Below are 27,951 nucleotides of genomic sequence, written 5' to 3'. Positions count from 1 at the left end.
TTACTGTTCCTGGGCTACTGAACAATGTTGGTGGAAATCATGTAAATATGCAGATTGCTTTCTTTGAAAATGTGTATGACCCAGTGTCATCCAGGCCCTCAGTATTGCTTGACATTACTTTTCTTCATTTGCTGTAAACTCTCTTACAGTCCTCATAGCGGCTGCTGGAAAACCAGACCTTCAAACTCCCTTAGCTGCGCTGCACTGGCTTGTGGGATCTTAGTTCCCCGACCAGGGGTGGAACCCAGGCCCTTGGCAGTTGAAAGCGCAGCGTCCTAACTACTGGACCGCCAGGGAATTCCCCTAATATGAATTCTTTCAGCTCTTCTTTCCACCTTATGATTTCTCTATCCTTTAACCCATATTTTCCCTCCTTCCCTCTTATATCTGAGAGTTTTTCTTAATTCCCAAGGTCTCCTCCTGTACCTTATCCCTTCAATTTTCCTCTTTCCGGGGCTGGCTTCATGGGTGTGTGATCTGTGCAGTTACACAGGACCTTATACTTAGAAGGGTCCTAAGTTTGGTTTAATGTTTTATCGTTGCTGTCTTTATTTTTATTTTTTTAAAAAAATATTTATTTATTTATTTGGCTGCACTGGGTCTTAGTTGTGGCATGCGGGATCTTTATTTGCAGCATGCGGACTCTTAGTTGCGGCATGTGGGATCTAGTTCCCTGACCAGGGATTGAACCTGGGCCCCCTGCATTGGAAGCGTGGTCTTAGACACTGGACCACAAGGGAAGTCCCTGTTGCTGTCTTTAAATTCTTAATTATTTTTGGACAAGGGGCCCTACATTTTCATTTTGCACTGGGCCTAGCAAGTTATGTAGCCAGTCTTGCCCCTCTCCTACATCTTCAAACATCTTCAGTTTCTCTTCTCTTTGAGCAGTGGTGTTCAGCTTTGGCTGCATGTTGGAACTTTAAAAAATACTGAGCTCTGGGCCCCGTTCCCAGAGATCTGATTTAACTGGACAGGGTTGTGGCCTGGGCACCAGGATTTTAAAAGCTCTCCCTGGTAGTTCTGTTTTGCAGCCAAGATTGAGAACTGGAGTTCTAAGGGTTTTTCCTCCTGGCTACAAATTGTGCTCATCTCTTATGTCCTGAAACAACTTTTTCTAGACTCTGATTCTACATCAAGCTATAGTTTCATGTTTCTGTTAAACTTAAATTTTTGTAAGAGGATTTGATCCCCCCAACCGCTCCTTTGCATTATCAGTTTCTGAAGATGCATAAAAATCTCCTACTGTACTTATGGATTTGCTTATTCATTTAGTATTTATTTTTACCATGTATAGTGCCTTAAAAAGTCTAAAGCCAAAAAAAAAAAAAAGTCTAAAGCCAGGGCTTCCCTGGTGGCGCAGTGGTTGAGAGTCCGCCTGCCGATGCAGGGGACACGGGTTCATGCCCCAGTCCGGGAAGATCCCACATGCCGCGGAGTGGCTGGGCCCGTGAGCCATGGCTGCTGAGCCTGCGCGTCCGGAGCCTGTGCTCCGCAACGGGAGAGGCCACAACAGTGAGAGACCGGCATACCGAAAAAAAAAAAAAAAGTCTAAAGCCAATCCTTATTCTGTTAATTATCACCTTATCTGTTAATTTGCTAGGTGTGTACAGATTCAGAATAGTTATATCTTCCTCATGATTTAAAATTTTTTTTCCAAAAAGAAAAGGGACTCCCCTGGAGGTCCAGTGGTTAAGAATCCTCGCTTCCACTGCAGGGGGCATGGGTTGGATCCCTGGTTGGGGAGATAAGATCCCGCATGCTGTGTGGTGCAGCCAAAATAAAAAATTAAATTAAAAATAATAAAAATTTAAAAATATGTATTTTTATTTTATTAAAAAATTTTTAAATTGAAGTATAGTTGACTTACAATATTATATTAGTTTCAAGGGTACAAACAATAATTCAATATTTTAATAGATTACACTCCATACAAAGTTATTATAAAATATTAACTATATTCCCTGTATTGTACATTACATCCTTGTAACTTATTTATTTTATATCTGGTAGTTTGTACCTCTTAATCTCCTTCACCTATTTTGCCCCTGTCCTCATCCTTCTCCCCTCTGGTAACCACTAGTTTGTTCTATGTGAATCTGTGTCTGTTTTATTGGTTTGTTTCTTTTATTGTTAAGATTCTCCTGATGATTTATTTTTTATTTTTTATTTTTTTTTCTCCTGATGATTTTTAAAAATCATTAAATAGCATCTTTATCTTTAGTTATATTTTCCTTAAATTTTCTTTTCCCCACACTAATGTATGGATAACAACTTATTTTGATTTGTATTTGCCTGATATATCTTCTTCTGTCCCTTTGAAGTTTCTGTGTAATAATTTAGGTGTCTCCCTTAAAGAATATATATCTTAAAATTAGTTTTTAAAAAATCAGAATCTTTTTTAATTTGAAAATGATCCTTTCTTCCTTCCTCCCTCCCTCCCTCCCTCCCTCCCTCCCTCCCTTCCTTCCCTTTTATTTTTTTAAACTGGTGTGTTTAATCTTTTATTGTGATTACTGATATATTTGGATTTTTCTGCCTGTTTTGTTTTGCACTTTCTATTTTCTCATGTTTCTCTTTTTTCTTATTTTTTTCTTCCTCTACTGTTTTGGCAGTTATTCATTTTAGTTTTTAGTGATTGTCTTCACATTTTTAATACTTAAAATTAATGTAACAAATTATAGATTTAATCAATATCATAAGCCTCTCCCCAAACAATAAAAGGAATTTAGAAAGCTTTAATTCTGGGCACTGCCCTCCTCATCTTCCATGTTACCATGGTATACTATTTTAGTTCTTATTGTCTAATATTCTTCAAACCAGTACTTCTTTTTTCTTTTTTTGTGGTACGCGGGCCTCTCACTGTTGTGGCCTCTCCCGTTGCAGAGCACAGGCTCCGGACGCGCAGGCTCAGCGGCCATGGCTCACGGGCCCAGCCGCTCTGCGGCATGTGGGATCCTCCTGGACCGGGGCACGAACCCGTGTCCCCTGCATCGGCAGGCGGACCCTCAACCACTGCGCCACCAGGGAAGCCCAGTACTTCTTTTTTATTTCAGGGTTTTTTTAGAGGGTAAAACATGCACATGGTTCAAAATTCTGAAAGTATGGTGAGTATATACTGCGATCTCCCTGGCACTTTTCTCTCCCAACCCCCTAGTTTCCCTTTCTACAGGCAACCAATGTCATAATTTCTTGTGTTTCTTTCCAGCCTATTTTACAAGAAAAAAATGTCCGTATTTCATATTGACTTTTCCTCCTTTTACACAAATAGTTGTGTACTATTCATACTGCCTTGTACCTTGCTTCTTCCATTTGGAGATCTTTCACATCATTGCACAGAGTTTCTTAGTCATTAACATGGATGCATAACATTTCACTGTGTGTTTGGAGCCTAACTTAACTAGTCCCTATTAATGGTTATTTAGTCTCCCCCCCCACCCCCCACCAATGTTTTGCTAGCAGAAATGACCCTGTAATGAATTACCCTTTTATGGGTGGCATTTGGAATATGTGCAAGGATATCTGTGTATCTTAGGTGGTATCCCAGGAGTGGAATTGCCAGGTCATGAAGGTGACAGAATATGCCACCCCCAAATATGCCACTTTGGCATAGGATTATTTTGAGCTAAAGGCACTTGAAGAACAGCAGGTGTAAGAAGGGTACACTGAGTTCTCCTTTTTTTTCCCTAAATACAGGAGATAAACCCCCCGTATGGAAGATGTCCTCCCTATACCAGGAGGAAAGTAACATTCATATCATTAGGGACAAGGATTCAAGGCAAAGAGAAAGCTGTACAAATTTTTTTATTCTGTTTTTTATGATTTTTTACATTCTTATTTATTTTTTGGCCACACTGTGCAGCTTGTGGGATGTGGGATATTAGTCCCCCAACCAGAGATTTAACCCAGACCCTCAGCAGTGAGAGCATGGAGTCCTAACCACTGGACTGCCAGGGAATTTTTTATGATTTTAGAAAAGTATTTTATTCTTATGCAGTTACTCTTAACATACCTTATTAAACTAACCCTTATCTTCCTATTCACTTCTTCACTCACTTAACTACCCTAGCCAAGCCTCTTTGTCTGGACACTTTTTCCTAATTTACTACTCTGTCCATTTCAGTACATAAGCGTTCAATTCTAATTGCTTCTTTGGGTCTTCATTCTCCCAGGTACATGTAAAATTAAATAAAATGTGTTTGCTTTTCTCCATTTTAACTGTCTTATGTCAACTTAATTCTCAGGCCCTGCCAAAAACCTTAAGAGGATAGAGGAGAAATTGTACCTCCCCTATAGTCAAAAGGAACGAGGTCTGTCATTTTGGTAAATATTACCAAATTTCCTCTGTAGAGGTTGAATCAATTTAAACTCGTATCTACAATTTAGGAGTGCCCCATGTGTTTTTCAGCGTTTTGGTCTTGGGCAATCTAATATGTAAAGATAATATCTCAGGGTAGGTTTAATTTGGATCTTTTATGAAGAGTGAGATTGAATATCTTTTCATGTTTCTGAAAACTGTTCATATCCTTTGCTCATTTTTATATAGGTTAGTTTTTTCTAATCAATTTGAAGCTCTTTGATGTATTAGAGTAGTTAGCTCTTTGTGTTATGTGTTGCAAATGTGACTTTTTTGGCCACGTAGGGATTTTTGATCTTGAAGTACTTGAATTAATATCTTTCTATTAAAAATTACTTTTGTGTCATTGTTAGGAAGGCCTTCCCAGAGTTTCAGTATTTTAAAGATTTCTTTTATTCTCTTCCTCTTTCCATTTTTTCCTTTTACCTATATATCCTTGATCCATTTGGAATTTGTGGAAGGTGTAATTTATGCATCTCAATTTTTTTCTCAGATGGCTACCTAGTACACTGTTTATTGAACAATCTATCTTTTCCATGTTGTATTGAAATGTCACTTTTTTTTTGATTTGATTTATTTAATTTATTTATTTTTGGCTGCTTTGGGTCTTCGTTGCTGCGTATGGGCTTCCTCTAGTTACAGCAAGCAGGGGCTACTCTTCGTTGCGGTGCGTGGGCTTCTCATTGCGGTGGCTTCTCTTGTTGCGGAGCATGGGCTCTAGGCGCATGGGCTTCAGTAGTTGTGGCACGCAGGCTCAGTAGTTGTGGCTCGCGGGCTCTAGAACGCAGGCTCAGTAGTTGTGGCGCACGGGCTTAGTTGCTCTGTGGCATGTGGGATCTTCCCCGACCAGGGCACGAACCTATGTCCCCTGCATTGGCAGGCGGCTTCTTAACCACTGTGCCACCAGGGAAGTTCCAGAAATGTCACATTTTTAAAAAATTAAAATTCTCTGTATATTTTTATCTATTTTTGGATTTTATATTTTGTTCTTTGGACCTATTAATTTGACAATAGCTCCACTATTTTAATTATTGAGACTTTTAAATATGCCTTAATATTTAGTAAAATTACTCCCTGTGTTCATTAAGTTTTTCTTTCAGATTATTCTGACTGTTCTTATTTTTTGTGTATGAACCAGATTATTTAGTTATAAAAATCCTTTGGGTAAATTCAAAAAATCACACTAAAGTTATAGATCAAGCAAGAAAGAACAACATCTTTATGATGTCAAATATTGTAAATTGAGAACATGGTCTGCCTTTCTGTTTGTTCACATTTTCTTCTGGGTCCTTTAGGAGCATCTTAACCATTTCTTTATACAGATATTTTATATTCCCTAAGTAATCTCTAGGAGTTTTATCTCTTCTCTTACTATTTTAAATGAAGTCATTTTATCTTCTTATGTCTTCTAACTGGTTCTAACTGGTGGTTGTTTGTGTTGCGCCAGGGGACTCCTCCTTTCACTAAAAGCGCAGCCCATCCAGATTCTGGTTTTGTAGAGGTTTCAGTCCTAGCTGCTCACCTACAGGGTCCATATCTCCTGACCCTGAACAGTTATCAAAACCCCAACCCCTTAGGGAGGGTGGGAGGGAGGGAGATGCAAGAGGGAAGAGATATGGGGACAGATGTATATGTATAACTGATTCACTTTGTTATAAAGCAGAAACTAACACACCATTGTAAACCAGCTATACTCCAATAAAGATGTTAAAAAAAAGACATAAAAATAAATAAATAAATAAACAAACAAATAAATATTCATTCCCACTGGGAAATAAAAACAAAAACCCCAACCCCTAGCCATCAGGGTCTAGATCCATATGAAGGATCCAGATCCATGTGAAGCCCCATGAGGGCTTCACCTCTCACCTCTCCCTCAGCCACTCACAGGGTCATTTATGAACACACCATTCTAGCCTTAGGTTCTCTCTTCTTTCTGAAACAAAGGGGTCCTTTTCTTTTGAATGCATTTTTATATGTCACTTTATTTCATTTGGTATTTTTATGTGGTCACATGAGTCTGTGTGATGGGTTGGGCATGGTGAGTGAGTAGCTTGGGTGGGGTAGTGTTCATGTTAGCTCAGTTACTTTCATTCTGAAACTTCCATTTCTTGGTTTGTAATTGACATTTATTGTATATTAGATTAGATGTTGTAATGGACTAGATTAGAATGATAATATTATGTATTTTTAGTAAGTTTAACTATTTGTTGAAATTAAATGAAATATTTATACCTGGGCTTTAAATTTAGGAACATGGCTATGGAATCTGGTTTGAAATATCATGACTGAAAATATTTGTCATTAAAAAGCACATTACTAGTTCTGTTAAGTTAGAACTTGAAAACCTAAGTATTTAACTGATATGATGTAATATAAATCTCACCTGTGTTTTCCAGTCTTTTTTATGGAAAAAATAGTTCTCAAAGAAATTCAGAGGCTCCGTTCTCCTTAGTATTTCTAATTTCTGTATGTCTTTGAATGGCTTTCCCATCACCACCCCATCCACATTAGGAAACAGTGGAAAGACGGGTATTTTTGAATATGGGCTATCTGAAGGACGATTGCATCCTAAGAAGATAAAAACTGGTATCACAAATAATGTAAGAAGAAATTCACATAAAAGACATACATGTGGTACCTATTTTGCTCTTTGTCTATTCATCTCCTCAGAGGCCATGCCACCCCTTCTTCACTCTCCTGCTCCTACCACCCACGCATCCACAGACTTTCAGCTTCATACAGGTGTCTGGGGATTCAGGTACATTTGCTTTCAAATGATATCTGTGTGACAGAGACCAGACACTCAGAATAGGCTGTGGCCTTACTCTTAAAGCACTTGGCATTTAGTATTTAATTCTGACCAGTAATATACAAATAAATCCTTTACAACAGTGGGGAGAGGACAAATGGCTCTTACTCTTGAGCTCTTCAAGAAATTTAAATAAATCCTTTTCTTTCGTTATTGCAATCCGGGCAGCATTAGCAAAGGCGGCTGTGCTTGAGCTTGGAGGTGTGTATATGTCTGGCTTAAATCTCCTTTTTCCATAACTTGTAGCATAAGGGCTCCACACCATTTCCGAGGTGGTTTCCTGGAATTTTCTTCGGAAATAGCTAGGAAAAAAAAAGTAATTCAGAGGTGGTTAAAAAGTGCTAAAGTCCTACTGAAAAAAAGTGCCTGAGTGTTGGACAGAAAGAAAAAAAAGTCAAATTGCAAGTTATATATGCTGAATGCATTCATTTTAATTTGTATATTCATTCAATATTATTTATTGAGGGCTTGTTTCTGTGACATTTATAGAACATCTACTGATATTTTCCACAGGCCATTTAATTACTTTATATATGCAGTCCCTGGGCTTTGCCTTCCTTCCTCTTCCCCAAGATTTCCCAGTCCTGTCTAGAAAAATACCTATCGATTATGATCCATGTTAGGTTGCTTCTATGTCTTGGCTATTGTAAATAGCGCTGCAATGAACACTGGGGTGCATGTATCTTTTTGAACCATGTTTTTCTCTGGATATATGCCCAGGAGTGGGATTGCTGGGTCATATGGTAGCTCTGTTTTTAGTTTCTTTAGGAACCTCCATACTGTTCTCCATAGTGGCTGTATCAGTTTACATTCCCACCAGCAGTATAGGAGGGTTCCTTTTTCCCCACACCCTCTCCAGCATTTATTGTTTGTAGACTTTTTGATGATGGCCATTCTGACCGGTGTGAGGTGATAATTTACTGTAGTTTTGATTCGCATTTCTCTAATAATTAGCGATGTTGAGCATCTTTTCATGTGCCTCTTGGCCATCTGTATGTCTTCTTTGGAAAAACGTCTATTTAGGTCTTCTGCCCATTTTTGGATTGGGTTGTTTTTTTTTTTTTTTTAATATTGAGCTGCATGAACTGTTTATATATTTTGGAGATTAATCCTTTGTCCATTGATTCATTTGCAAATATTTTCTCCCATTCTGAGGGTTGTCTTTTCATCTTGTTTGTAGTTTCCTTTGCTGTTCAAAAGCTTTTAAGTTTCATTAGGTCCCATTTGTTTATTTTTGTTCTTATTTCCATTACTCTTGGAGGTGGGTGAAAAAAGATCTTGCTGTGATTTATGTCATAGAGTGTTCTGAATATGTTTTCCTCCAAGAGTTTTATAGAGTCTGGTCTTATGTTTAGGTCTTTAACCCATTTTGAGTTTATTTTTGTGTATGGTTTTAGGGAGTGTTCTAATTTCATTCTTTTACATGTAGCTGTCCAGTTATCCCAGCACCACTTATTGAAGAGACTGTCTTTTCTCCATTGTATATCCTTGCCTCCTTTGTCGTAGATTCGTTGACCATAGGTGTGTGGGTTTATCTCTGGGCTTTCTATCCTGTTCCATTGACCTATACTTCTGTTTTTGTGCCAGTACCATATCGTCTTGATTACTGTAGCTTGGTAGTATAGTCTGAAGTCAGGCAGTCTGATTCCTCCAGCTCCATTTTTTTTCCCTCAAGACTGCTTTGGCTATTTGGGGTCTTTTGTGTCTCCATACAAATTTTAAGATTTTTATTCTAGTTCTGTAAAAAATGCCACTGGTAATTTGACAGGGATTGCATTGAATCTATAGACTGCTTTGGGTAGTATAGTCATTTTCACAATACTGATTCTTCCAATCCAAGAACATGGTATATCTCTCCATCTGTTTGTGTCACCTTTAATTTCTTTCATCAGTGTCTTATAGTTTTCTGAGTACAGGTCTTTTACCTCCTTAGGTAGGTTTATTCCTAGGTATTTTATTCTTTTTGATGCAGTGGTAAATGGGATTATTCCCTTAATTTCTCTTTCTGATCTTTCGTTTTTAGTGTATAGGAATGCAAGAGATTTCTGTGCATTAATTTTGCATCCTGCAACTTTACCAAAATCACTGATCAGCTCTAGTAGTTTTCTGGTGGCATCTTTAGGATTCTCTGTGTATAGTATCATGTTACCTGCAAACAGTGACAGTTTTACTTCTTTTCCAATTTGTATTCCTTTTATTTCTTTTTCTTCTCTGATTGCTGTGGCTAGGACTTCCAAAACTATGTTGAATAATAGTGGCAAGAGTGGACATCCTTGTCTTGTTCCTGATCTTAGAGGAAATGCTTTCAGTTTTTCACCATTGAGAATGATGTTTGCTGTGGGTTTGTCGTATATGGCCTTTATGATGTTGAGGTAGGTTCCCTCTATGCCCACTTTCTGGAGAATTTTTATCATAAATGGGTGTTGAATTTTGTCAAAAGATTTTTCTGCATCTATTGAGATGATCATATGTTTTTTATTCTTCACTTTGTTAATATGGTGTATCACATTGATTGATTTGCGTATATTGAAGAATCCTTGCATCCCTGGGATAAATCCCACTTGATCATGGTGTATGATCCTTTTAATGTGTTGTTGGATTCTGTTTGCTAGTATTTTGTTGAGGATTTTTGCATCTATATTCATCAGTGATATTGGTCTGTAATTTTCTTTTTTTGTAGTATCTCTGTCTGGTTTTGGTATAAGGGTGATGGTGGCCTTGTAGAATGAGTTTGGGAGTGTTCCTTCCTCTGCAGGTTTTTGGAAGATCCTTTGGAGAAGGATGGGTGTTAGCTCTTCTCTAAATGTGTGATAGAATTCACCTGTGAAGCCATCTAGTCCTGGACTTTTGTTTGTTGGAAGATTTTTAAAAATTAATTAATTATTTATTTATTTGGCTGCATTGGGTCTTTGTTGCTGCATATGAGCTTTCTCTAGTTGCAGAGAGTGGGGACTACTCTTCGTTGTGATGCGCGGGCTTCTCATTGTGGTGGCTTCTCTTTTCGTGGATTACAGGCTCTAGGTACGCAGGCTTCAGTAGTTGCGGCTTGTGGGCTCTAGAGTGCAGGCTCAATAGTTGTGGCTCATGGGCTTTGCTGCTCCGCAGCATGTGGGATCTTCCTGGACCAGGGATCGAACTCCTGTCCGCTGCATTGGCAGGAGGATCCTTAACCACTGTGCCACCAGGGAAGTCCCTTCTTTCCATTTATATTTTAAGCTCCTTAAATGCAAATGCCACCTATTAAATACTTCTGATCTCCTTAGGAACCAGGTATATGATAAGTAACTACCACAACCATAATAACAATAAAAACACCAACATCTGCTAACATTTCCTGAGCACTTACTGGATATAAGCCGCAATACAAGGAGGTGGAAAAGAGCATGGTTTCTGGAACCAGACAGTTTGTGCTAAAATCTAGGCACCCCTACCCCTTTGGGCAGGTTACTTAACTGACCTGTGCTTTAGCTTTTTTAATCTGTAAAGTAGGGATGATAGGGCATATCAGTAGGTGAGGATTAAAATAAATAACGTGTGTATTCTATGCTTATTCTAGTTACTTTCACATAATAATAATAGCTAACATTTATTGAGCTCTTATGATTTACTGAGCACTTTACCTGCATTATCACATCTCACAATTTCCCTGTAATTGTGTTATGGGTATTATTATTCTCATTTTATAGATGAGGAAACTGAGGCTGAATGGTTAAGGAATGTGCCAAATTTGTGTACCAACAGCAGGCATTTAATAAATGTATTTGACTTGGAATGAAATGTAGAATGTTGTGCACCCTCTGTTCCACATCTGACCGAGGTGTAGGATAGTATAAAGAGATTACCTGTTGAGCAGCGGAAGGATATTTTACATTGTTGGTGGCATTCTGTATTTTTAAGTCTCTCTAAGTGGGATAGTAGAATGCTTTGAGAGAGTAAGAGTTGAAAAGATTGATAACAGAAACATTTAATTTTTGTAATACAATGATAGACATAGATTGAGGAAATGTATCTTTCGTGATATTTGCTGGAATAAACACATTTGGGTGTGAGAATGTTTCCTTATCCTCTATTCTCAAGTCTAATTCTGGCTCTGGTCCAGTCCAAAGACTACTTTGGGAAGTATGAAATTGCTGTACCTCATCCCAAAGGACCTTTTGACAGCCCCTGGTAGATCCAGTGTGAATGGGAGTATCTTGTATTCAAACTAGATTTCCAAGCTCACCCAAAATCATTCCTGGAAAAGTCTCGTTCCTCTGGGATTCTCTAGCCTAGGGTAGGAGAAGCTGAACTTTTGGCTGTCTTATTGTGGCACATGACTATTTATTTGCCTATACACCTTCTCCTTCGTTTTGGAGCAGATCCGTGGAGTAGGATGTTTGGGAGAGGTGGCTGCCTTGTTAATATCCTCATAAATGCTGCCGAGAAGGTCGTTTTTGTTCTTTCTTTGCCACCTACCTTACTATTTCCATTAGAGCCTTTCTGGGTAAGGCTGAAGTCTCTACAAGCTTTGATAGGATTTCAAACAATAGGATCCCTGGGTTGCCAGCTAAATCTAAACAGCTCTCCGTTTCTGGAACTATGGAGGGAAAAAAAAAATTCAAAATGCCTTCTGAAAAAAAATCTATCATAAAAAGGATTAAATTGTTTTACTGTATATACAGTATTAATACCAAGTCAAGAACTACAGAATTATAGAAAAACATTCGAAGTCTGTTCTATTTGGTAAAAAGGTCATTTTGATTACTGAACAGACAAAATAATCATGGAATTTTAAATGAAATACTTTTAGTTCAGTGACTTCTAAGTAAATACAGTAATACATTTAACATAAACATGAATTATGTGTTAAGGACTATTGTTCTGTTCTTCTAGGTAAAGGAATTGTTGATATACATACTTCTGGTGTGCAAGCAAACCCTTGTTACTATAGTGATACTTGAAACAGTAACTTCTGTTTATACTAAAACAGTTCATAGCTTATGAAAGGATGTATTTTTCAAAACTGTATACAATATTTGGAATTTGGAATGCATTTATCCTAGAAGACATGATATGAATAGGGTTAGATTTTCCAAGGCAGCTTGTTAAACTCATAAACAAACCGTTAGAGGACTAACAACAATAATTTGAGTACCTCCACTTCATTATAACCTTGTGTGAAAACATGCTCTCGAACCTCCAGCAGACTCTCCAGCCCTCACACTGAGGGCAGAGGCTTCACCAGGGTGAGGAAGATATTTTTCAGGAACAGTGAATTATCTATACTCAAATTTGCCTGAGAGAGAGAAAGAATTTTTCTTTTTCTAAAAAGACAATTTTTCTTCTGTAGGAGGAGTACCTCCCAAAGTAGCACAGGTACTGGTAAAGAATTAAAGTACTATAAAAGGTGACCAAAATTTTCTACACCACTGCCTGAGTGTTCTCATTGGAGTCCAAAAAACAGCGTCTTCTGCAGAAGGACTTGATGCATTTAAGTTAAAATTCTAAAACTGTATCAATTTCCTTAGCAAATTTTGTTTTAGAGAAGCAGTACAAAAGTAAATCACATCCCAGACTACACCTTCCTGATTGGAGACCTAAATGAATAATCTTTACAGTGCCATGAATTGCAACTAACCATCTGCCATCTATTCAGCAATATTTCTACTCACCCACAGCCTTCAGGAAGCGGTTGTTATCTGTTAGCACCTTTATAAAGTCTGAGAAATTCACCTTCCCATCTCCTGCAACAGAGATCTAAAGCTCAGAACAAGGATATATTTACCTTCCCACTTCACTCCCACCTCTATATTTCTATTATTAGAATATGCCAGAGTTTTACCCTGTTTCCACTAAAATTAAAGGATAGTGAGTGCTATTAGAGTGTTTGTGTTTCAATGAAAGAATAAAAATTTGGGTAGAGTTAGTGGAAACAAGTGACACTTTAATTAAATGGTGACTGACACACATGGGATGCTGCTGATTGAATGGGGCACTGGCAGGTGGGTGAGGAGAGGTGAGATGAGGTACTGTGCTGAATATATATTCCACACAACATACCAGCTTGGGCTACTAGTCACTAAATCAGTATATTCAGGGCTTCCCTGGTGGCGCAGTGGTTGAGAGTCTGCCTGCTGATGCAGGGGACGCGGGTTCGTGCCCCGGTCCGGGAAGATCCCACATGCCGCGGAGCGGCTGGGCCTGTGAGCCATGGCCACTGAGCCTGCGCGTCCGGAGCCTGCGCTCCGCAGCGGGAGAGGCCACAGCAGTGAGAGGCCCACGTACCGCAAAAAACAAACAAACCAAAAAACCCAGTATATTCAAAGAAAACATTACCTATATGCTTTAAAAATATCAATAAAAATGCTGTGGCATTTAAGATTCAATATAGGTGGGCTCTAATGATGGAAGGAAGATCTGTACTAAAATGATTCAAACAGAAACAAAGGGCTTGGATTTCCTTGGCAATGTAGGCAGATAGGGTAGGGGGTCCCGGAGGAAGAAAACTAGGCATAACTTTCTTGACATAAGAGAAGCCATTTTAGGCCTAAGCCATTTTGTCATCTAAGCCTGGCCACAGTGCTTGCCCTTGCAGAAGAATACGCCTCATAGTTAATGATTTGAAAGGAACAAAGAATGTAAGAACAAACTGGTATTACCAGGCCAGGAAAATAACTTAACCATATTGGAAACAACATACCAGTTGTAAAGACTCCCAGTTCTGTTTTGAAAGTTGAGATTAGCCTGAAGCACATTCTTGAGCTGTTTTGCAGGATCCAACCCCCCTTGAGCACTCAACCTTTACCAGAATACCTAGAGCCTAAGGAATGATGCTGCTGACGTTTGCTGACTCTCATAACCCCAATCAACTAGAGCCTGGACTCTGTCGACCTTTGCCCCAAATCTATGCTGAATTCTCCTCTGCTCCAGCCCCTTCATGAATATGCATGCTCCCTTAGCTTAAAACCTTCCCATTTTTGCTGTCTGGGGAGACACTGCTTTGGGAAAGATCTCCAGCGTTCTCCTTACTTGTTGCAAGTAATAAATCCTTCTTTCTGCTCTTTGGCTTGGTTGTGTCTTTTGCCTCAACACCCACCAAGAGGTGAAGCCAGTTTTTGGGTAATAGTAACAGGTTATTTTTGAAATTGCCAATGCCTTTGTATCTGTTATTTCAAGGCACCCTCCAAAATGTACATTAGGACAAGTAATCTGAATTTGATATTAAATACGACAGTCACTTTTCATTTCCACACAGGCTTTTTCAAAGACTAGCCCATTTTGTAGCATTAATTTGATTTCATAACTTGTATACCGATAACTTTAAAGAGAAACACATATATGTGCTTTTGGCAAATGAATGAGGTTTACTTCTCATGTTTATGTAGTCTGAGAAAAAATATATATTTATAAAAATTTTTTATGAAAAAAATAATGACAAGTCAAAGTACTCACGATCAATATCAGCACATCTTAGTTCATTACAGACATCATGCTTGGTTAGATTCACTCCCAATTTAGCTAAAGTGCGCATCATTCCATGTAAATCAATACAGCCAGTTTTATCCTTGTTAAAGAAGTTGTAGGCATCTTGGAAGGCTGGGGAAATGGAATTAGGTTAGGACAGGAATAAATACATATTCTTATGGAACTAGAACAGATATTACTGTTGATTGGAGGTCATGTTCTGAAAAACTAGAGAAATTTGGGTATTTAGTAGACATTTCTTATAAAGGACAGTGTCCTTCCATGAGATTTGAACTAGAATAAACTAATTGGTGGAAAAGCAAATATATAGGCAAAATGGCTCTTGAAAGATGTTCATACCCTAATTCCTGGAACCTGTGAATGTATTACTTTACATGACAAAAGGGATTTTGCAGATGTCATTAAGGTAGATTACCCTGGATTATCTGAATGGGTCCCTTATGAAGCAAGAGAGATGTGGCAGATGAAGTGAGAGATTCAAAGCAGGAGAAGGACTTGACTCATTGTTGCTGTTTTGAAGATGGAGAGGGCATGTGATGTGGAATGCAGGCAGCCTTGAAGGTCTGAGAGAGGCTCCTGGCTGACAGCCAGCAAGGAAGTGTTTTTGTTTGTTTGTTTTTCGTTTTTTTGGCTGGGTTGGGTCTTCGTTGCTGCGCGTGTGCTTTCTCTAGTTGCAGCCATCGGGGGCTACTCTTCCTTGAGGTGCGCGGGCTTCTCATTGTGGTGGCTTCTCTTGTTGCGGAGCACGGGCTCTAGGTGCGTGGGCTTCAGTAGTAGTGGCGCACAGGCTCAGTAGTTATGGCTCGTGGGCTTAGTTGCTCCGTGGCATGTGGGATCTTCCCGGACCAGGGATCTAATCTGTGTTCCCTGCATTGGTAGGAGGATTCTTAGCCACTGCGCCAGCAGGGAAGTCCAACCTTGTCAGTTTTGAGGAGTGTTGTTCAGGTACTTTGTAGAAGTCCTTCAATTTGGGTTTTTCTGATGTTCTTCTCATGGTTAGCCTGAGATTATGGGTTTTGGGGAGGAAGACCACAGAACTGAAGTGGTGTTATCATCATTTATTAAGGCTATCAACATGACTTATCACTGGTGATGGCAACCTTGATTAACTGGCTGAGGTAGTGTTCGTCAGATTTTTCCACTGTAAACTTCCTTCCTTCCTTTTCCATATTCTACTCTTTGGAAGCAAGTTACTAAGGGTAGTCCAGACTCAAGGGACAGAGGGCTCAGGGGAATGGGGAATTAAGCTCTACCTCCTGGAAGAGGTAATATCTACATACGTTATTTGGAATTGTCTTGTAAGAGAGGTTTGTCTCTTTTTCATTTAAAAAATTCAATCATGGGACTTCCCTGGTGGTGCAGTGGTTAGGAATCCGCCTGCCAATGCAGGGCACACGGGTTAGAGCCCTGGTCCAGGAAGATCCCACATGCCATGGAGCAGCTAAGCCCGTGCACCACAACTACTGAGCCCACATGCCACAACTACTGAAGCCCGTGTGCCTACAGCCCAAGCTCCACAACAAGAGAAGCCACCGTAATGAAAAGCCCGCGCACCACAACCAAGGGTAGCCCCTGCTTGATGCAACTGGAGAAAGCCCATGTGCAGCAACGAAGACCCAACACAGCGAAAAAAAAAAAATTCAATCATTTATTTCTATCACTAGGGGCTTAACAATATTTATTTTATACTTTGAGTTATAATCCAATACTATTCTGTTTATTTTTGTTGTTCAAACTGTTCCAGCTTTGGCTGTTGTGAGCTCTTTCAGGTTCATTTCTGTATCTCCTTGACATGCTCTTGTCCTTTTGTATTTTGAGCATCTCCTTACTTTCTGGTACTGCAAGATATTCCAGGTTCATTTTGTATATTCTCTGCCAAAGCCCTAGAATCAGCCATTTATCCAAGGAACTCTGATTCTTTGATAGGAGACTGACATTGGAAGTCAAGATTTGGGTGCTGGGTATGCTTGTTGCTATGGGGGTGTCAGTGCTTTTAAGTCCTCTCAGCAAACAGAGCTAGGAAATATATGCACATATACTAACCCATGTATACACACATATTATTTCTTGATCTATCCATCTGCATCCATTAAGTTAAACATGAGTTCACACTAATGTCTCACTCTAATCCAGTTCCACTGCTTCACTTTAGCCTTCTCCCTTTGTTTATCTGAAACTTCCTACTCCAACAGAGAGAAACCTGGCTCCCACCATCCACCATTGAGTCACTTATTTATTCAATTGTCGTATACATGTACAACAGTTTCAGGATTGTTAATGTATACCCCTATGAGAAACAACTTTACTAATTAGAGTATATTGTGTGTTGTTTATGTATGGCTCCTTTTGTGTTCAGTCTTACAGTTTCTAGTCAAAATGTTGTTTTCAGAGTTACATAGGTCAGCGCCTCCCTCTCCCCGACCTGACTTATATTTTAACAGGATCACTGTGGCTATTGTTAGAACAGACTTTTGTAAGGATTTGGGTAGAAGCAGGGAGACTAGCCTCAGGTAGGAGGCTATTGTGGGTGAGCAATAACAGTGCTTTAGACCAGGGTTGTAGCAGTAGAGGTGGTATAAATCTCGATATATTTTAAAGGTAGAGCCAATGAGATTTCCTGATGGATTTATTTTATTTATTTATTTTTTAAAATACACATTTCTTCATTTATTTATTTATTTATATTTTTGGCTGCATTGGGTCTTTGTTGCTGCACGCAGGCTTTCTCTAGTTGCCGCGAGCAGGGGCTACTCTTCGTTGTGGTGGGCGGGCTTCTCATTCTGGTGGCTTCTCTTGCTGTGGAGCACGGGCTCTAGGCATGTGGGCTTCAGTAATTGTGGCATGCGGGCTCAGTAGTTGTGGCTTGCAGGCTCTAGAGCGCAGTCTCAGTAGTTGTGGCACACGGGCTTAGTTGCTCCACAGCATGTGGGATCTTCCCTGACTAGGGCTCGAACCCGTGTCCCCTGCGTTGGCAGGCGGATTGTTAACCACTGTGCCACTAGAGAAGTCCCTCCTGATGGATTTAGAGGTAGGGTGAGAACAAAGAGTCAAGGATGACTCCAGAGTTTTTCCAGAACAAGTGGAAGGATGAAATATCATTATCTGAGATGGGGAAGGCTATGGGTAGGTCAAAGTTTAAAAGTAAGAGGCTGAGGGGAGGGGAGGATGGGGAGTTACTGGTTAATGGGTCTGGAGGTTCAGTTTGGGATGATGAAAAAGTTCTGGAGGTGGATGGTAGTGACGGTTAGAGGACATTGTGAACATATTTAATGCCACTGATCTGTGTGAACTCTTAAAAATTGTAATTTTTATGTTATGTATATTTTACTACAATAAAAAAAAAAAGAGTAAGAGGAACATATCAGGAGTTCAGTTGTATTTTTTTTTTTTTTTTTTTTTTTGGCCATGCCGTGTGGCTTGCAGAATCTTAGTTCCCTGAACCTGGGACCCCGGCAGCGGCAGCGTGGAGTCCTAACCACTGGACGGCCAGGGAATTTCCCAGGAGTTCAGTTTTTGACATGTTGAGTTTGAGGTGTCTATTAGACATACAATTGGAGATGTCAGGTAGGCAGTTAGATATGAGCCTGGAGCTGGGGAGAGAGACCTGGCTGGACATATACATTTGGGAATTGTTGGCATATAGGTATTTAAAGCCTAAGACTAGATGAGATCACCACATGTGTGAGTGGGATGAAGAAGAGAAGAGGATCAAGGACTGAGCTTGATCAGGAATGATATACTAGAGAGTGAAAAAAATTGGTGTTGGAGAGGGGGGCACAGTTTCTTTGGTCGTATCTTTGAATTTGAGAGAGGAGATGTGATCTAGTCCACAATGGAAGGATTGACTTTAGATAAAAGTATAAAGTTCATTTGTGGAAGAGGGAGGAGGGCAGAGTTTGTGGGTACAGATGCTGGTGGGGGTAGATATGGAAGTGGGAGTCTGTGGAAGTTCTATTCTGATTGCAGAATCAGAATTCTCCAATTATAAAGGGGCAGGAAGCAAGGATATCAATTGAGAGTGAGGATGGTAGCAGATGTTGGGGATTTGGAGGTGTTCAATAAATATTTATAAAATGAACAAATTAACCTGTCATAGTGCTTAATCCTCACGACAACCACATTTTCTAGTTTCTGTATTTGATGCTTTGATATCTGGGGCCTTGCTGATCCTGGAGGGCCTGCCCCTCCCATAACTAGCCAGTTCCTAGCGATAGTAAAAGACTTGCCTGTGAGTATGTTCTTCATATATATACAAACCAACCAATCCAGAGACCGTATCCCCAGTCACCAACTTTCTTAGGCTCTTAAACTCTGGGCTACTGTTCCTCTGTCCTAATCACTGCAGGGCAGACAACTAGGGACAGCCCTGAAACCCAGAGCTCACTGAAATGATTTACCTAGCCAATCCTAAACCTGCTTATCCTGCCTTGTCTATTCCTTCCTGCAGAAACCAAACTAAGGCTCTTGCCCACTTCCCTCTACCCTTTGTCTTTTGACTGACTCTGGTGCTTCCCTCTTCATGGTGTGCTGTGTCTCTTACTTTTAGGGATCTCTGAGAATAAAATACTTCTTCCAGGACAGTAGTTTCTATGTCTGTATGTATAATACCTGATTAAAACAAATAGTGGGTACCCCTAAAGCACCAATGTATATTAATGTACTTCAGAAACCTTGAAGTAGTATAAAGCCATAAACTGTTACTATTAAGGCATTTAGTTCAGTTTTACAGTGAAAAATGAAGTTCTGATTCTGACAATCTTTTGTGTTTCCCAAACCAGCTTTCCCAGCAATAAAGGTGTTTTTTTGATTCCTGTCTCTTGGAGGAATGTCTTAGTTGGTTCCAAACTTGGAGGGGTGAAGCATTAACCTTCTCAGAACCCAAACACAGCCACGCTTGATTTTTTTTTTTTTTTTTTTAGTTTTTCTAGTGTGTCATGTTTTCCCTTTTCTCTGGGTCTTTGCAGATTCCACTCTTTCTACCCAGAACACTCCCTTCTGTGCTCTTTGTCTGATTTACTCATTATTCAGCTTTCGCTGGGACTTCCCTCCTATCCTTACTGAGACTAAGTTAGGACACTTTCTTTTATGCTCCTTTAACTCTATACTTTCCCTATCATAACTTGTGTCATGTTGTAATTTAAATGGTTCAATCAACAAATTCATGGTTTAACTGTCTTCCCTGTAAGACTTCCTATTAGGGCAGGGAACATGTCTGACCTGTGTTTCGCCTAGTACACTGTTGGCTTTAAGTAATTATTTGTTGTTTGGATGAATGAACTGTAGTGAGGGTAGCTCATTTTATCATTATAATTTTTTTCTATGATAAATTCTGGGACTTTAGTTGTGTTGATACTGCTTTGCTACTTAATTTCTATTTGACCTTATATTTTTTCTTCTCCACACCACAAGTTCTCCTTGGAATAAAAATATTTGGCCAGGACTGTCTAAATTCTTGAAGATGTCTATTTGAAAGTAATCCCCCAGGACTTGCCTGGTAGTCCAGTGGGTAAGACTCCACGCTCCCAATGCAGGGGGCCCAGGTTCGATCCCTGGTCGGGGAACTAGTTCCTGCATGCATGTGGCAACTAAGAGTCCTCATGCTGCAACTAAGAAGTCCGCATGCTGCAACTAAGAAGTCTGCATGCCACAACTAAAGATCCCACATGCTGCAACTAAAGATCCCGCCTGCCACAATGAAGATCCCACGTGCTACAACTAAGACTTGGCACAGCCAAAAAATAAATAAATACTAAAAAAAGTAATCCACCTTCCTTCCCACAAATTAGACATTGTATCATAAAATATAGATATTTTTTGTTTTTAAATAACAGAGTACTGTAGACAACCTTTGAAATCCCAGATCTCCCTTAGAGAAAAAAAAATGCTAAGATATATTAAGGGGCTTTTGTTTATGCTTTTATTTTGGGATGGGTCTCATTACCTCTCATTTGTGAAGGGCTCAACTTCCTTTCTTTGTGCTGTAATTGGCTTGGCAGCGGTCCTGGTAAATCTTTATCCCTGAGAAAAGAGATACTTATTGAAACCAGCAAATATTAGTTCCCTTCATCAGTTTCTGCTGACTGGAGTGACTGTAAACATCAAAATATATCCAGAGTCACACCACCTAAGGGCCCTGTTACTGTCAATTGCCAATAGCTACAGGATGGACAGTGATGTTAGCCACTGAGGTCCACCTCTCCCCTATACTTGCCCATCAACCTTATCCCCTTAAAAAATCTGATTTCTCCTATTTTACAAAAGAGGAAACTGAGGCTCAGAGGGATTAAATAACTTGTCCTGAGTCACACAGCTAATAACTGGAAGCCCTGGGATTCAAATCCAGGTTTATTTGTTGCCAAAGTTGAAGAATATAAGCCTCACACTATTCCTATTGTTAGAAATATAAGTTGTTTCAAACTTTTAACTAGTTTAAATAACCTTATGGTGAATATACTTACAATGAAATTTTGTATTCACATTTATTTTACAACTTTGCTAAATTGTATTTTTACCAGAATATGAGAGAGCGAGAGCGGTAGATCGATCTCTTTCTTTCTCCCTCTCTCTCTCTCTCTCTGTCTCGATGTCTCTATATCAACCATATCTATCTATCTCTCATCAAGAGAGAAAAGTTCTGGAAAGTTTGGAACCCTAGGTGACCTTTTATTTCCTCAGGAAAATAAAATCTGGAAAAAGAGGAAAATATTAATACTTTGGGGATATTTTGTATATATCTGCAGCAATTTATTAGTTTAGGAACATAAAAATGTATTATACAAAACTGGGTTTACTTATAATATGGTAATTTAATAGTAAATTTATAATAATCATAATTTTATGGATTAATTTTATTTAAAATACATTTAGTTTTGATACTAGTAGAACTAAAAGTTTTAAGAAATATGTCATCTCTTAGTTTTTGTGCTTTTACAAGAAGCAATTAAAAAAGTAAAACTATAAGAAATACTAAACATGGTAGTTAAATAAAAAAATTATAGTTTATGAATTTAGTATCCTCTACAGTGTCTACTAGATTCAGCCTATTTTTAAAGAGGACCTGGTAAAATAGGAGGTGAAATGCACCATTCTCAATTTTTCTGACACGGAATTTGATCTAATTAGTCTTATTTTTCTCAGCTTTTACTATCATTGATATCTTCTAGTGTTTGCTTTTCATTACCAACTTGATGCCTTTACTCAGATTGGTTATTTTATATTTGTTGTATTTCTAAATATAAACAGATTTCTTTTGCATGATATAAAAGATGCAGTGGGGCTTCCCTGGTGGCGCAGTGGTTGAGAGTCCACCTGCCGATGCAGGGGACACGGGTTCGTGCCCTGGTCCGGGAAGATCCCACATGCCGTGGAGCGGCTGGGCCTGTAAGCCATGGCCGCTGAGCCTGCGCGTACGGGGCCTGTGCTCCGCAACGGGAGAGGCCACAACAGTGAGAGGCCCGCATATCACACACACACACACAAAAGATGTAGTGGATGGAGAAATATGAAGTTCTCAAGAAGCAAGAAGAAAGTAGAAGCCCAGGCAATGCAAGTTCTTTATTAGCTACGTTTAAAAAACCATACTCTTGGCAGAATTTCAAATCTTATCTTGGATCAAACATGGGAAATAGATTTTTTATTTTACGTGTTTCAAAGGTTCAAAGAACTTTAGATTTGGAATGGACCCAGTCTAGCCTCTCATCTCATGTAGGAATTCCCTCTACATGTGGTATTATCTAGTCTTTGCTTGACTACTTTCAGTGACAAGGAAGTCACTACTTCAAAAGACAGTTCGTGATGAAGGGTAAGGGAACAATGAGATCAAGGGATTTGGCTGCTACAAGGTTGTGTTACCCACATCCTGATAAAAAAGTCCGTAATATATTCCTGTAGAATGGCATAGTCAAGGACACTAGGAGAAATACTCTCAAAGTGGCAAAGAAAATGGATAATTGTGAGAGAGGAGAGAGGCTTTTCTTTTTATGATCTGATAAAATTTGCATCAGGCTTTCATTTTCAGTCACTAGTGGCTACTGTTTATTGGAATTTGTAGTTATCAGGTTGAGAAAAAGCTATTGTTAATGTCACAGGCAAACCTCCCTTCCCAATTTTAGCTCAAGGTTAGTCATAGCTAATTTATCAGATTTCATTTTACTGGCCATTTTTGAGCTACATACTCTTTTTCTATATTCTGACACTTAGGGGTTTATGATCCTCTGAGTTTTTTCTCCTTTAAACTGGCACTTGAAATGTCTTAATGTGTAACTGACAACTCCTCTAGCCTTCTGACAACCTTCTTCTTCTGGGGTATTCTGTCCCCTCACACAAAAATAGCCTCTCATTTGGGAGAATAGGAAGAACTCTTTGTTTCTCTAATCAAAAAGTATATATATATATCTTTCTTTTCATAAAAAAATCTTTATCTTCAATTCAGATGTTTTGTTTTATAATTAACTTTATCACAGAATAGATATTTGAAGAACATTCTAACTTGTTTCATTACAGCCTTTATGAGTATTTAATATATTCATCACCTTAATAATTCTTTATCTTAATATATTGATCACATTAATAAATTCATTACTTACCTCTTGCCATGGAAGTTGGGTATTTTTGTTGAAGGATTCAGTTTAAGTTTTGCTTTAATATCAGAAACTGCCATGTGGCCAGTAACTCTGTCTGGAATTCAGAAGATACAGTTAAGGATCAAATCACAGATTAATTTGTTTATATTCTTTTACAACTTTCCCAGTTCGAGACCTGGAGTTTGAAGTCCAGGGCCTCATGGAATGGAAATATGTGCAAATGCAAGTTAGAGGCATGTGCAAAGTTGGAAGGCCAAGTGGACGGGTCCCTTTACTATCCCAAGATCTCTAAGCGAAACTTCTTGCCATTGCTCCTCCTGCAAATAGTATCATGCTGATCCTATATAAAAATAAATGGTAGAGCATTCTGCAAATATGTAGAAAAAGTTATTTAAAGACAAAATTTATTTTTAAAATGTGCTTTTCATCTCATAATTGACAGAGAATAAAATGTTATAGCATTTGCAAAATATTTACCTAATTGTTTATATCTTGGATAGCTGCTGGGTAGTAAGTAGATTTTCCCAGGGTTTCCTTCTGGGAGGTCCACCCCTGCCCTATCAGTTCTTATGAACCCACTGGTCTTTTTAAAAAATAAGAATAGGGGTGGGATATAATGCTGTTTTGCTACCTTAGATCTCCCTGAATGGACTATTAACCACAAAGGACTCCCTAGTCCTTCCTTTCTACTTCTGCATAGTTTAAGAATCAGAACCTATGGACCAGAAGCTGGGTTGGTAGGGCTTCTCCCTTTTATTGTTGGTCTTATCTAATTATCTTTTTTAATATCAATTTATTTATTTATATTTATTTATTTTTGGCTGCATTGGGGTCGCAGGCTTTCTCTAGTTGTGGTGAGCAGGGGCTACTCTTTGTTGCGGTGAATGGGCTTCTCATTGCGGTGGCTTCTCTTGCTGCAGAGCACGGGCTCTAAGCACATGGGCTTAAGCAGTTGTGGCGCATGGGCTCAGTAGTTGTGGCTCGCGGGCTCTAGAGCGCAGGCTCAGTACTTCTGGCACACAGGCTTAGTTGCTCTGCAGCATGTGGGATCTTCCCGGCCCAGGGCTCGAACCCATGTCTCCTGCACTGGCAGGCAAGTTCTTAACCACTGCGCCACCAGGGAAGTCCTCTAATTATCTTTTTAATATATAGAGTGTATTAGGTAGTTCACTGACAAGAAAACTGGGTTGCTGACTTAGGAACAGCAGACAATCATACACTATTAAACCATGAAGAAAAAGTCTCTGAATGTTTGGTTAGAGTTCAGTCAATTTTCCTAAGTCTTTACCTCAGACTCTGGAAAACTGTTGCTTCTAAACAACTCAATTACATGTGCTCAAAATCTGGAAACCTATCACAGAGCTGGGAACTCCGGAGAGGCTTGACAATGTAGGCAGTTGAAAGGTGCTGTGAAATCATCCTCATGGCTTAAAATAATCATTACTTTAAAAAAACTACCTTCAATCTCTCACTGAGATGATAGATTAAAAAAAAAAAAAGGTCTCCTTGTAGATTCCTACAAAATCTGGATATTTACCTACTTCTAGGTGGTGCTACTTTACAACTTCTGGGCTTCAGTCAGATCAAGAATCCATAAAGGGTTTGTTCCATCACACAACTGTGACCTCATTCACTTCTCAGGCTCAGGTCCAGGTAAGAATGACCCACAAGCTCCTTCCAGCTTTAGAGCAACTGTGATTTCAATGTGGTTCATTCGGCACCCTCAGGGTATGTGTGGGTATGAGTTACAGAATCAGAATATTTTGACACTGATTGGATTTTGGGGAAGGGGAGGTTTTTAAAAAAATTCTGTATTAATATATTTTCATGTTAAACATTGGTGAATTGAAAGTTGTTGAAGTAAAAAATTTTACCCAGTTCCCTTGGTTGAATGCTGATTAGGAACCATTTCATTGTTTACATCCAGAAAGAGGGAAAAATCAAACTCTCACAGGTTTTAGTCTATAGTGTTATCGAAAAGAGTGATTTTAAAAGAGCAATTAAGGAAAGTATTATGATTGTTTTAATCATAAATTTTCAAGATCTGACAGGTCTCACGGTATTTAAATCATCTAAGCACAGAAGTTAGGAGTGTCTCTAGTCTTCATGATGGCTAAGCACAGATACCTCTGGCAGCAAAGGCTTAGCTTGAGCCCCCCAAGTTGTTTCAGACTTCACTTGTTAGCTGCAATTCTAGAGATTTTCTATTCCTGTTCTGGGGGATTCATTTATTATGTGCATAATTTGACTTTTCCTTAGTCTGTCCAAACTTGTTATATTACCTTTCATTCTGGCTAGGGATACAGAGGAAAGAAAGGGAAGGTTTAATTTACAAATTACACAAATATTTAATTAGGGCCTACTATGTTAGGGGCTACCAAGACTTAAAATGAAGTTAATGACCACCATTCTATGTTCTGTTTCTATGAATCTGACTACTCTAGGAACCTCATATAAGTAGAATCATACAGTATTTGTGACTTGCATATTTCACCTAGCATAGTATCCTCAAGGTTCATCCATGTTGTATCATGTATCAGAATTTCCTTCCTTTTTAAGGATGAATAATATTGCATTATATGTACCACATTTTAAGATAAAGCACTTATTTATCTGTTGATGGACACTTGGGTTGCTTCCACCTTTTGACTATCATAAATAATGTTGCTGTGACACATTGGTGTACAAATATCTCTTCAAGACCCTGCTTTCAATCTTTTGAATATACATCAGAAGTGGAATTGCTGGATCACATGGTAATTCTATTTTTAATGTTTTGAAGAAATATTGTTTTCCATAGTGGCCACCATTTTACATTCCAACCAACAGTGCATAAGAGTTCTAATTTCTCCACATCCTTACCAATACTTGTTGTTTTCTGTTTGACAGTAGCCACCCTGATGGGTATGAGGTGATATATCATTGTGGTTTTGATTTGCGTTTTCCTAATGATTAGTGATTGTGAGTGTCTTTTTATAAGCTTGTTGGTTATTATATATCTACTGTAGAAACATGTCTATTCAAGTCTATTGCCCAAGTCAAGTCTTTTTATCACTTGTTGTTGTTGTTATTGAGTTATGGGAGTTCTTTATATATTCTGGATATTAATCCCTTATTAGACATGTGATTTGCAAATGTTTTGTTTCTGTAAGTTGCCTTTTCACTCTGTTGATTGTGTTTTGTTGCCTATGCTTTTGGTGTCATTTCCAAGAAATCATTGCCAAACCCAATGTCATGAAGCTTTTCTCCTATGTTTTCTTCTAATAGTTTTAGGTTTTGTGTGTAGGGAGAAGTAGAATTTTAACACGTAGCATGTAGCTCCTAGGGAACAGTAGTCTAGAGTGAAAGAAGAGCAAAAGCATGTAGAGTAATCATGGGAGCTTAGGAGACAAGGAACTGTTCAAGACTGCATGAAGTGAGATAATGGGAGGAAAAATGATTAGGTATTTGGGCTAGGGTTGGTTATTAGAACAGAGATTGCAAATTTGATCCCCATACAAGTTTTATTTGGCTTAAATAACATTAAAATTTTTTTTTGAATTTCATAAATGAAAACATGGGTAATTTAAAAGTTATCAGTTTATGACTTCTGAAAAGCCCAAAGATCAGAGAACACATGGCCCCCATTCCTATTTAGCAATAATTGGCAGGAGCAGAAAAACTGTCACCCTTTTAACTGGAACCCAAGGTTTCCTGATTGCCACAGTCTCCCTCATTTTTTCTAGTCTCTTATACCCAGCATGTCACTCATTTAACATGTTTTATTTTAATAAACTTATTTATTTATTTATGTATTGGCTGTGTTGGGTCTTTGTTGCTGCACGCGGGCTCTCTCTAGTTGCAGTGAGCGGGGGCTACTCTTTGTTGTGGTGCGTGGGCTTCTCGTTGTCATGGCTTCTCTTGTTGCAGAGCATGGGCTCTAGGTGCACAGGCTTCAGTAGTTGTGGCATGTGGGCTCAGTAGTTGTGGCTTGCGGGCTCTAGAGCTCAGGCTCAGTAGTTGTGGCGCATGGGCTTAGCTGCTCAGCGGCATGTGGGATCTTCCCCGGCCAGGGCTCAAACCCGTGTCCCCTGCATTGGCAGGCAGATTCTCAACCACTGCACCACCAGGGAAGCCCTTAACATGGTTTTTGTGTATACATATACATATTGATTGTTAAGCTAAGGGAGTCTAGACTTTAGCATTAGCATTGGGGAATTCTGAAGATATTTAAGTAGGGATGTTGCATAAATATAGCTGTTTTCTATAGGAATTAATTCAACCATATCAATCTAAGCATCGCCTAGGCTCATATTCCCTTCTGATTTTACGAAGAATAAAAAGGAAGTGACTATTAGATGAGGGAGAACATCTAGTATTAGGCTTCTTCCTATGCAGTACTGTTCACCAAAGGAGAAAGGGGTTTTATGGGAAAAGGTTATGTCTCAATGTGATTTATAATTTGTGGCCTCTGAAAACCTAACATTTCAGGGTAATGCCTAATTCATCCTGTATAGTTAAAGATATATGAGCCTGGGCTTCCCTGGTGGTGCAGTGGTTGAGAATCTGCCTGCCAATGCAGGGGACACGGGTTCGAGCCCTGATGTGGGAAGATCCCACATGCTGCAGAGCAACTAAGCCCGTGAGCCACAACTACTGAGCCTGCGCTCCGCAACAGAAGAGGCCACGACAGTGAGAGGCCCGCGCACCGCGATGAAGAGTGGCCCCCGCTCACCGCAACTGGAGACAGCCCTCGCACA

General features: G+C 39.2%; 1 protein-coding gene across 1 annotated transcript in view; it reads right to left on the bottom strand.

Moving 5' to 3' along the window:
• Positions 1 to 27,951, bottom strand: part of EFCAB3 (EF-hand calcium binding domain 3) — a 35,767-nt gene that overhangs the window by 4,888 nt on the left and 2,928 nt on the right. The window contains exons 2-8 of the mRNA XM_060134277.1: positions 23,216 to 23,306; positions 20,572 to 20,648; positions 14,598 to 14,741; positions 12,818 to 12,889; positions 11,622 to 11,742; positions 7,275 to 7,468; positions 6,741 to 6,925 (exon numbers count right to left, since the gene is read on the bottom strand). Of these exons, the coding sequence (XP_059990260.1) occupies positions 6,741 to 6,925; positions 7,275 to 7,468; positions 11,622 to 11,742; positions 12,818 to 12,889; positions 14,598 to 14,741; positions 20,572 to 20,648; positions 23,216 to 23,306 (884 nt within the window). The remainder of the gene's footprint in view (positions 1 to 6,740; positions 6,926 to 7,274; positions 7,469 to 11,621; positions 11,743 to 12,817; positions 12,890 to 14,597; positions 14,742 to 20,571; positions 20,649 to 23,215; positions 23,307 to 27,951) is intronic.

This window comes from Lagenorhynchus albirostris, chromosome 20 (assembly GCF_949774975.1).
Source record: "Lagenorhynchus albirostris chromosome 20, mLagAlb1.1, whole genome shotgun sequence".
Classification (NCBI taxonomy): Eukaryota; Metazoa; Chordata; class Mammalia; order Artiodactyla; family Delphinidae; genus Lagenorhynchus; species Lagenorhynchus albirostris.
The sequence above is the reverse complement of the archived record's forward strand: the minus strand, read 5'-3'. Positions and strand labels throughout refer to the sequence as shown.